The sequence below is a fragment of the Mandrillus leucophaeus genome, unplaced genomic scaffold (genome assembly GCF_000951045.1).
Source record: "Mandrillus leucophaeus isolate KB7577 unplaced genomic scaffold, Mleu.le_1.0 Scaffold118, whole genome shotgun sequence".
Taxonomy (NCBI): domain Eukaryota; kingdom Metazoa; phylum Chordata; class Mammalia; order Primates; family Cercopithecidae; genus Mandrillus; species Mandrillus leucophaeus.
In genome coordinates, this window is record NW_012100098.1 from 292,597 (window position 1) to 303,667 (window position 11,071).

At 45.5% G+C, this 11,071-nt stretch overlaps 1 protein-coding gene across 4 annotated transcripts in view; it reads left to right on the forward strand.

Moving 5' to 3' along the window:
- The window catches only part of CSAD (cysteine sulfinic acid decarboxylase), a 37,061-nt gene extending 26,762 nt beyond the window's left edge, over positions 1 to 10,299 (forward strand). For 3 of the 4 annotated variants that reach the window (XM_012001747.1, XM_012001739.1, XM_012001731.1), the window contains 7 exons: positions 6,573 to 6,689; positions 6,771 to 6,835; positions 7,116 to 7,197; positions 7,643 to 7,842; positions 8,030 to 8,081; positions 8,237 to 8,326; positions 9,263 to 10,299. In XM_012001747.1, coding sequence (XP_011857137.1) covers positions 6,573 to 6,689; positions 6,771 to 6,835; positions 7,116 to 7,197; positions 7,643 to 7,842; positions 8,030 to 8,081; positions 8,237 to 8,326; positions 9,263 to 9,436 — 780 coding nt within the window. In that variant the 3' untranslated portion in view covers positions 9,437 to 10,299. Of the gene's footprint in view, positions 1 to 3,882; positions 3,996 to 6,572; positions 6,690 to 6,770; positions 6,836 to 7,115; positions 7,198 to 7,642; positions 7,843 to 8,029; positions 8,082 to 8,236; positions 8,327 to 9,262 lie in introns of those variants that run through there. The other variant, XM_012001756.1, reaches the window with a different exon arrangement.
- Positions 10,300 to 11,071: the final 772 nt, after the last annotated feature.

Here is an 11,071-nt window from a genome sequence, read left to right on the forward strand (position 1 = left end):
ATAATTCACATAACATATAATTCACCTAACATGTAATTCACCCACTTAAAGGGTACTGTTTAGTGGTTTAGCATATTTGCAGAGTTGTGCAAACATCATCACAATCAGTATTAGAACATTTATCTCCCCCAAAAGAAACCTCATACCCTTTAGCCATCGGTCTCTAATTCTCCCAGAACTCCCGGTTCTAGGCAACCAGTAACCTAGTTAGTGTCTCTATATTTGCCAGTTCTGAATTCTGGAATCATATTATACGTGCCTTTTGTGATGAGCTTTTTTTACATAGCATAATGTCTTCAAGGTTCATCCAAGCTGTAGCGTGTATCGGCACTTCCCTTCTTTTATGGCCAAATCATGTTCCATTAAATGGACATACCACATTTATTTATCCATTCATCAGTTGATGGACATTTGGGTTGTTTCCACTTTGGGACTCTTATGAATAATGCTGTTATGAACATTTGTGTACAGATTTTTGTGTGAAAATATGTTTTCATTTATCTTGGTTATATACCTAGGAGTGAAACTGCTGGGTCATATGGTAACTCTGTATCTAACCTTTTGAGAAACTGCCAGACTGTTTTCCAAAGTGGCTGCACCAGTTTGCAATCCCACCAGCAGTGTATGAGGGTTCCAGTTGCTCTACATACTCACCAGCACTTGTCATATCTTTTTTTATTATACCATTTAGTGGGTGTGAAGTGGGATCTCATTGTGTTTTGACTTGATTTTCCCTGATGACTAATGATATTAAGCATCTTGTCATGTACTTATTGTACTTATTGGCCATTTGTATATTTTCTTTGGAAAACTATCTATTCAGATCCTTCACCCATTTTGTTTTTCATAAAAACATACTTCCATACTTTTATTCCAGTAAGGAAGACTGATATTCATAAATATATGTAAAAAAATATGTATATATGTGCTATGAAGGTGAGATACATTGTGCTCTTTGAGCATAGAATACCGGAGAATTGACCTAATCAGGAGGTGAAGGAGTCAGGGAAGGCTTCCCTCAGAAGGGATGGTTGAGCTGAGACTGGAAGGGAGAAAGGAAATAAACTAGGTGGTACCCCTTTGGGTAGACAAGAAGATTCTGTGTGTGTGCAGAGGCCATGGGATATTTCTGGAATTGAAGATATGAGGCTGGAGCAGCTTCCCCCCTTTGCCTGGACTGTTTCCACCCCACCTATAGCCTTCCTCATCCATAGGTACTTGCTTGGGGCTGGTGCTGCCATCCACCCCCACTCTCCTAGTCATCAAGTGGGCATTTGGAAGTGTGTGGAACTGTTTTATTTTGCTTTGTGTTGTGACACTAGCCAGTGGGCATTACTGTGTTTATTGAGAGGGAAACAGGGATCCTAAACATTTTTGCAATGTACAGGGATAGCTCTATATGAACAAGAACTGACTCACCCAACATGCCAGAAGGGTCTCTGTTGAGAATCTGCTGCCAGTTCTACTTGTTTTTTTGTGTGTGTAACATAAAACTTACCATCTTAACCATTTTTACATGTACAGTTCAGTAGTGTTAAATACATTCACATTGTTGTGCAACCAGTCTCCAGAACTCTTTTCATCTTGTTTTTTGTTTTGTTTTGTTTGAGACAGAGTATCACTGTGTCCCCCAGGCTAGAGGGCAGTGGCACAATCTCAGCTCACTGCAGCCTCTGCCTCCTGGGTTCAAGCGATTCTTGTGCCTCAGCCTCCTGAGTAGCTGGGATTACAGGCCCCCTGCCACCAAACCTGGCTAGTTTTTGTATTTTTAGTAGAGACGGGATTTTGCCATGTTGGCCAGACTGGTCTCGAACTCCTGGCCTCAAGTGATCTGCCCACCTTGGTCTCTCAAAGTGCTGGCATTACAGTCATGAACCACCGCACCCAGCAGAACTCTTCATTTTGTAAAACTGAAACTCCATACTCATCAAACAACAACTCATTACCCCCTCTTCCAGCCCCTGGCAGCCACCATTCTGTCTCCATGACTTTGACTACTCTAAGTACTTATATAAGTGGAATCATACGGTATTTGTCTTTTTCTTTTCTTTTCTTTTCTTTTTTCTTGAGACAGAGTTTCGCTTTTGTAGCTCAGGCTGGAGTGCAATGGCGCCAGCTTGGCTCACTGCAACCTCCGCCTCCTGGGTTCAAGCAATTCTCCTGCCTCAGCCTCCCAAGTAGCTGGGGTTACAGGTGCGCACCACCACATCCAGCTAATTTTTTGTATTTTTAGCAGAGACAGGGTTTCACCATGTTTTGGCCAGGCTGGTCTCGAACTCCCGACCTTGTGATCTGCCTGCCTCGGTCTCCCAAAGTGCTGAGATTACAGGCGTGAGCCACCGTGCCTGGTGGTATTTGTCTTTTTCAATTGGCTTATTTCACTTAGCAGAATGTCCTCAAAGTTCATCCACGTTGTAGCATGTGAGAATTTTCTTCCTTTTTAAGGCTGAATAATATTTCATTGTACATATATGCCATATTTTGCTTATCCATTTATCTGTTTGAGTTGTTGTTTGGAATCTCTTCAAGACCGTGCTTTCAATATTTTGGGTGTGTACTCAGAAGTGGAATTGCTGGAGCATATGGTAATTCTATTGAATTGTTTTGAGGAACTGCCATACTGTTTTCTATAGTGGCTGAACCAGTTTACATTCCCGCAGTGCACAAGGGTTCTAATTTCTTCACATCCTTGTCAACGCTTGTTATTTTCTTCTTCTTCTTTTTTTTTTTTTTGAGATGGAGTCTTGCTCTGTCGCCCAGGCTGGAGTGCAGTGGTGCGATCTCGGCTCACTGCAAGCTCTGCCTCCTGGGTTCACACCATTCTCCTGCCTCAGCCTCCCGAGTAGCTGGGACTACAGGCGCCTGCCACCAGGCCTGGCTAATTTTTTTTTGTATTTTTGGTGGAGACGGAGTGTTAGCCAGGATGGTCTTTATCTCCCGACCTTGTGATCCGCCTGCCTTGGCCTCCCAAAGTGCTGGGATTACAGGTGTGAGCCACCGCGCCCGGCCAATGCTTGTTATTTTCTGCTTTGTTTTGTTTTTTCGAGACAGGGTCTTGCTCTGTCACCCAGGCTGGAGTGCAGTGGTGCGATCGTGGTTCACTGCAGCCTCAACCTCCTGGGCTCAAGTGATTCTCCCACCTCAGCCTCCCAAGGAGCTGGGACCACAGGTGCACACTGCGACATGTGGCCAATTTTAAAAATTATTTTTGGTAGAGACACATCTCTACCAAAATTCCTTTTCGCTGTGTCACCCAGGCTGGTCTCAAACTCCTAGGCTCAAGCCATCCTCCCACCTCAGCCTCTTACAGTACTAGGATTACAGGCGTGAGCCACTGCATCCCGCCATTTTCTGTTACTTTGATAGTAGTTATCCTAAATGGGTATGAAGTGGTAACTCATTGTAGTTTTGATTTGCATTTCCCTAATGATTAGTGATGTTGAGCATCTTTTCATGTGCTTATTAGCCATTTATATATTTTTATTGAAAAAATGTCTAGTCAGATCCTTTGCCCATTAAAAAAATTATGTTGTCTTTTTGTTACTGAGTTCTTCATATATTCTAGATGTAAGTCCCTTATCAGATATATGATATTCAGATATGTTCTTCCCACTCTCTAGGTTGATTTTTCACTTTTCTGAAACTTTTATTTTAGATTCAGTAAGGACATGTGCAGGTTTGTTCTAAGGGTATATTGTGTGATTCTGAGGTTTGAGGCACGATTGAACCCATCACCCAGGTAGTGAGCATAGTACCCAATAGGTATGTTTTCAACTTTTTCTCCCCTCTCTCCCGCTTCTTATAGTCCCCAGTGTCTTTTATTCCCATCTTTCTGTCCATGTGGACTCAGTATTTAGCTCCCACTTACGAGAACATGTGGTATTTGGTTTTCTGTTTCTGTGTTAACTCACTTAGGATACTGGCCTCCAGCTGCACCCACGTTGCTGCAACGGACATGATTTCATTCTTTTTTTATGGCTGCATAATACTTCATGGTTTGTATATGCCACATTAAAAAAAATCTAATCCACTGTTGGTGGGCACCTAGGTTGATTCCATGTCTTTGCTGTTGGACTTTTCACTTTTTTGATAGTGTCCTTTGAAGTACAAAAGTTTTAAATTTTGAAGTCCAATTTATCTACTTTTTCTTTGGTTGCTTCTGCTTTTGGTGTTATATCTAACCTAACCCAAGCTCACAAAGATTTACTCCTATATTTTCTTCTAAGAGTTTTATAGTTTGAGCCCTGAGATTTAGGCCTATGATCCAATATGAGTTAATTTGAGGGTGTGATATGAGAAAGGCATTCAAACTGCATTGTTTGCATGTGGATAGCCAGTTGTTCCAGCACCATTTGTTGAAAAGACAATTCTTTCTTCAATAAATTGTCTTGGCATCCTTGTTGTAAATCAGTTGACTGTAAATGTGAGGATTTATTTCTGGGTTCTCAGTTCTGTTCCACTGATCTACATGTCTATCCTGTAGACTACATTGTCTTGATTCAACTGTAGCTTTGTAGTATGTTTTGAAATCAGGAAGTGTGAGTCCTCCAACTTTGCTTTTTTTTCAAGATTGTTTTTGGCTAGTCTGGGTTTCATGAATTTCCATATGAATTTAAGATCAGCTTGTCCATTTCTGCAAAGAGGGCAACTGGGATTTTGATAGGAGTTGTGTTCATTCATCAACATGAAACATCTTTCCATTTATTTAGGTCTTTAATTTCTTTCCACAGTGTTTTGTAGTTTTCAGAGTATATGCTTTATACTTCTATTGTTAAATCGATTCTTAAGTATTTTATTCTTTTTGGTGTTTTTGTAAATGAAATTGTTTTCTTAATTTCATTTTTAGATTGTTCATTGCTAATGTGTATAGAGATACAATTGATTTTTGTATATTCTGTCTTTTGGAAGAGTTTGTGATCTGTTACCAATTTTTGTCAAATGTTCGATGGAATTTATCAGCAAAGCCATCTGGACCTGGGCGTTTCTTTTCTTTTTAACTTAAAAAAAATTGAGACAGGGTCTTGCTCTGTTGCTGAGACTGGAGTGCAGTGGCACGATCAGGGCTCACTGCAGTCTTGACCACCTGGGCTTAAGTGATCCTCCCACCTCAGCCTCCCAGGTAGCTGGGACTATAGGAGTGCACCACTATACACCTATTTTTTTTCTTTTTTTTTTTTTGAGATGGAGTTTCGCTCTTGTTGCCCAGGCTGGAGTGCCGCAATCTCAGCTCACAGCAACCTCCACCTCCTGGGTTCAAGTGATTCTCCTGCCTCAGCCTCCCAAGTAGCTGGGATTACAGGCATGTGCCACCACGCCCAGCTAATTTTGTATTTTTAGTAGAGACGGGGTTTCTCCATGTTGGTCAGGCTGGTCTTGAACTCCGGACCTCAGGTGATCCGCCTGCCTTGGCCTCCCAAAGTGCTGGGATTATAGGCATGAGCTACCACATCAAGCTGTGGTAGTCTTAAAAATTACTAATTCAATTTCTGCGTAAACTTTTGTACTATTCAAATTTATTTATTTATTTATTTATTTGTTTGTTTGTTTGTTTAGAGACAGAGTCTCACTTTGTTACCCAGGCTGGAGTGCAATGGCACAATCTCGGCTCACTGCAACCTCTGGTGCCCGGGTTCAAGTGATTCTCCTGCCTCAGCCTCCTGAGTAGCTGGGATTACAGGCACCTGCCACTGCGCCTGGCTAATTTTTGTAGTTTTAGTAGAGATGTTGGCCAGGCTGGTCTTAAACTCCTGACCTCATGATCCACCTGCCTCAGCCTCCCAAAGTGCTGGGATTACAGGTGTGAACCACTGCGCCCAGCCTATTTATTTATTTTAAGACAGAATCGTGATCTTTTGCCCAAGCTGGAGTACAATGGCGCGATCTTGGCTCAGTGCAACCTCTGCCTCCCGGGTTCAAGCGATTCTCATGCCTCTGCCTCGGCTTCCACCTCCCAAAGTGCTGGGATTACAGGCCTGAGCTACTGTGCCTGGCCTGTTTGTTTATATTTTTTGAGACAGAGTTTCATTCTGTTGCCCAGGCCGGAGTGCAGTGGCACAATCATAGCTCACTGTAACCTCAAACTTCTGGGCTGAAGCAATCCTGCCATCTCAGCCTCCTGAGTAGCTGGGACTACAGGTATGCGCCACTACACTTGACTAATTAAAAAAAAAAGTTTTTTTTTAGAGGTGGGGTCTTGCTGTGTTGCCCAGGCTGGTCTTGAACTTCTGGCCTCAGGCAATCCTGCCTTGGCCTCCCAAAGTGTCGAGATTATAGGTGTGAGCCACTATGCCTTTTTCAGTAGCATTGGATCTGCCAGTAAAACATTCAAGTTTTTTGAGAGTATGAGCTTTGGAAATAAAAACCTAGGTTCAAAGTCCATCTGGGGAGCTTCTGCTTGGATTTTTGAATCTCAGTGTCCCTGACTGCACATTAAAAAGGACAGTAACACATTGTTGTGAGGTTGAAATGGGCCATTTTAGGCATGCAAAGAGCTTAGAGCTGGGCCCAGCACCAGGCTCTGAGTTGCTTTTGAGTTGACTTTACATCTTTCTCCCTCTACATTTTGGCAACAGGGTGCTGTGCCGTTCCTGGTCAGTGCCACCTCTGGCACCACTGTGCTAGGGGCCTTTGACCCCCTGGAGGCAATTGCTGATGTGTGCCAGCGTCATGGGCTCTGGCTGCATGTGGATGTGAGTGGGACTTGGGCTTGGGGGTGCGGTGGGGTGGGCTGAGCCAAGGCCAAGGCCCACGTTGTTCCTCCTGCTCCACAGGCTGCCTGGGGTGGGAGCGTCCTGCTGTCACAGACACACAGGCATCTCCTGGATGGGATCCAGAGGTGCATACAGTCCCCTTCTTCCCAAATCCCATCCTTCAAACCACTGGTCCAGAGAATCATCATGGACTAGGGAGTTTAACATGGCTGGGGAAGGAGGCTGAGGGGAGGGGGACTGGAGAGGATTGATTGGAGCTGGGAGGTCAGAGATGGCAATTCTTCCTGATGCCGGGGTGAGGGTGAGACCAAAGCACCTTTACTGGGGTCCTGGAAAAGGAGGAGGGGCTCTGGTTGGGCAGCTGGAGGAGGAGCCACTGACCTGCCTTTGCTCCACCCCGTCCAGGGCTGACTCTGTGGCCTGGAATCCCCACAAGCTCCTCGCGGCAGGCCTGCAATGCTCTGCACTTCTTCTCCAGGATACCTCGGTGGGTCTGCCCCTGCCCCTGCACCAGCCCCACCTGTCTCTGGAGCTCTGCCTTCTCTATCCTACCTTAGATAAAGTTCAGGCCTTTCTAAACTATTCTCCTTACCATCCCTTCTGAAGCTGCATCTCTGCTACCACCCTATCCTGTATTAGGCTCCTTCACTTCCCCAGGGTCCTGTTTTCAAAGGGAAAAGTTTCCAGTTTGAAGTTGGAGTCAGAGGTATCCTGGAGTTTCTAGCTTGAAGTTGCCATCAGAGTTTAGGAAGAACCCTGGGTACTGAGAGGAAACCCAAGGAAGGTTGGAGCCAGCAGGCAGCCATCCCAGCAGTGCCGCCTGGTTCCAGGGAAAGAAAAGGGTATCCTGAGCTAAGACCCCCACAGTGCAGCCCTGGAGGAAAGCCTCGGTGGAGAGGGTAGGGTCTGACAATCTCCTCACCCCCACACAGAACCTGCTCAAGCGCTGCCATGGGTCCCAGGCCAGCTACCTTTTCCAGCAGGACAAGTTCTACGATGTGGCTCTGGACACGGGAGACAAGGTAGTGCAGTGTGGCCGCCGTGTGGACTGTCTGAAGCTGTGGCTCATGTGGAAGGCACAGGGCGATCAAGGGCTGGAACGGCGCATCGACCAGGCCTTTGCCCTTGCCCGGTAGGCGGGTGGAGTGGGGGTGTGTGGGGGGTTGTCCCTGTTCCCCTCTCCTGGGTCACTGCCCCTCCCCCTTTCCTGCTCCCCGGGATTATTTTTCTCTCGGTCTCTGTGGCTCATTCTAAGTAGGCCTCTTTTGTCTCTGAATCTCTGCTTTTCCTCCCCGCCTATGGTTTCTCACTGTTCACAGGTACCTGGTAGAGGAAATAAAGAAGCGGGAAGGGTTGGAGCTAGTCATGGAGGTAGGACCCCCTTCTCTTTTGTGGCACCTGCCCCTGCCCAGCTCTTTTGCAGCTCCCTAACTCCAACTAAAGCCCTAGTGGAGGAAAAAGGGCAGGGAGAGGGAAAACGGTCCCCCTTCCTCAGCATACACCTTCCTCTTTCTCATTCCTCTCAGCCTGAGTTCGTCAATGTGTGTTTCTGGTTCGTACCCCCCAGCCTGCGAGGGAAGCAGGACAGTCCAGATTACCACGAGAGGCTGTCCAAGGTAGGCGTGCTCTGCCGCTCTGCTTTCCCCTTAGGGACCTGATGCGCTTCTGCCCCCTGCTGGCTGGGAGTGGCATGGCAGGTCCCCTTGCTGGTCTCTTGCTCTGAGGCAGGGACGCTGTCTTTTGGGTAGGGGTAGGGTTGGGGATGGGGAGGAAGGTATGTTTCTGGTAAGTAAGAAGAAGCGAGGGGTGTTACAGGAGAAGTCAGAGAAGTTACCAGTGTGCAGTACACAGAGCCCTGTGCTGGCAATTGGGCTGGGAACTCAGGCCCAGGACAGATATGAGGCAGAAAGATCATGGAAGAGTTTTATCACCCGTGCTGGGGACAGAGCAACCCGGGAAGGCCAGTCTAGAAGTGCCACCTGGAGGCAAGGAGCTGCGTTATATCCTGGTCCCTAAAGATAGAGTAGTACTAGGTGCTGCAGATGATCCGAAAGGACAAATGTTCTTGCCCTGATGGAGTAGTTATTATAAAACAAGAGTTACTATTTGGAAGCAATGTGTTCAAGGCAATTTTGTAAATTACTTGCTAGATCACAGGGCACAGATTAATATTATCAAAAATATTACAGGAATTAAGAGAGGGGAGAAGAAGGTGTTGACTAAGCCTTAGATGACCAAGGCTTGAAGTTAGACTAAAGCAGTGTTAGGAATCAAGAGAAAGTCAAGATTTGGCAGAAAATGGCCCACATGACAGATTTCTTGGAGATGGGAGAAATGGGGAGAAAAGCAGAAGGTAGAGAAGGCCAAGCAGGTTAGATATGACAGAAAAGGTAAACTGAGGCCAAGGTCAAGGTCTGACCAATGTATGCTACCCCTAGAAGGTGGCTGGGTGGGAGGGGAAAGCACCTCTGAAAGCCTGGCAGGACAAGAAGTCAGCCTACCTGTCAGCCGACCCCAGGCTGCAACTGGAATCTCTCTCCACCCTCCCACAGGTGGCCCCCATGCTCAAGGAGCGCATGGTGAAGGAGGGCTCCATGATGATTGGCTACCAGCCCCACGGAACCCGGGGTAACTTCTTCCGTGTGGTTGTGGCCAACCCTGCGCTGACCTGTGCTGATATGGACTTCCTCCTCAACGAGCTGGAGCGACTAGGCCAGGACCTGTGAGCCTTCTCCTTGCTGCCAGCCTTGATACCACCCCTCACCCGCAGAGTCGCTGCATTTCCTCCCTGTGCTCTCAAGAACAGCCTTTGAGGCCGGGCACGGTGGCTCATGCCTGTAATCCCAGCATTTTGGGAGGCCAAGGCAGGTGGATCACTTGAGGTCAGGAGTTCGAGACCAGCCTGGCCAATAAGGTGAAACCCTGTCTCTACTAAATATACAAAAATTAGCCGAGCATGGTGGCATGCGCCTGTCATCCCAGCTACTCAGGAGGCTGAGGCAGAATTGCTTGAACCCAGGAGGCAGAGGTTGCAGTGAGCTGAGATCGCACCCCTGCACTCCAGGCTGGGCAACAGAACGAGACTCCGTCTCAAAAAAAAAAAAAAAAAAAAAAAAAGAACAGCCTTTCTAGGCCACAGTGATCTGCACAATGTTTATATGCTTTGACCTACTAACTCCTTCTCCTAACTAAATATTTGATTTTAGGAGAGTGTTTAAATAAATTATAGTATGTCTGTATGATGGAATGTCATTTTGCCATTAAAATTATGTTTACAAAGGTAATTTTTATTGACATAAAAATAACTTTAATTTATGTTGAAAAAGCTGAATATAAGACTTTATATACAGTAATATTTGAGCTATGTTCAAAAATACATAGGAAAAGACTGATAAAATGAAATATGGCAAAATGTTAATAGTTTTCCCTGGAATAGGGTAATAGGCAATTTTAAAACAGACTCCTTTAAAAAAACAAAAGAAAAAAGCATAGACTCCTTTATATGTTTTGAGCTCCCTCCCTTTTATTATGTAATCAATATGCATTACTTTTGTAATGGGAAAATAATAAAGTTAAAATTTCAAGTGCATTCTTTTGGTATGTTTTTGAAATTTATGAACATTCAACCAGCCAAGCACGGTGGCTCACGTCTGTAATCCCAGCACTTTGGGAGGCTGAGGCATGAAACCCCGTCTCTACTAAAAATACAGAAATTAGCCAGGCATGATGGCAGGTGCCTGTAATCCCAGCTACTTGGAAGGCTGAGGTGGGAGAATTGCTTGAACCCAGGAAATGGAAGTTACAGTGAGCTGAGATACGCCATTGCACCGTAGCCTGGGCGACAGAGCAAGACTGTCTCAAAAAACGAAGCACAACAAAACATTCAATCAAATAATGGAGAACTTTATTTTTTTTTTTAAACAAGATATGGCCGGGTATGATGGCTCAGGCCTATAATCCTAGCACTTTGTGAGGCTGAGGTGGGAGAATCGCTTGAGCCTGGGAGTTCAAGACCAGCCTGGGCAACATAGCAAGACCCATCTCTAAAAAAAAATTTATTTTTTTTAATTAGCCAGACATGATGGTGTACACCTGTGGTCTCAGCTGTTTCAGAGGAGGTGGTAAAATTGCTTGGGCCCAGGAGGTTGAGGCTGCAGTGAGCTGTGATTGCATCAGCACTCCAGCCTGAGTAACAGCGTGAGAATTTATCTCAAAAAAGTGAAATAAAAAGATGGTAAGAGAGGAACAATTTTTTTTCCCCTGAAAACCTTTAATGGGAGAGAAAAAGCAGAATCACCCTATAATCAATTTTACTTTGGTGACATTGAAACAAAATGGACACGGATTGGATCTTGAGACCA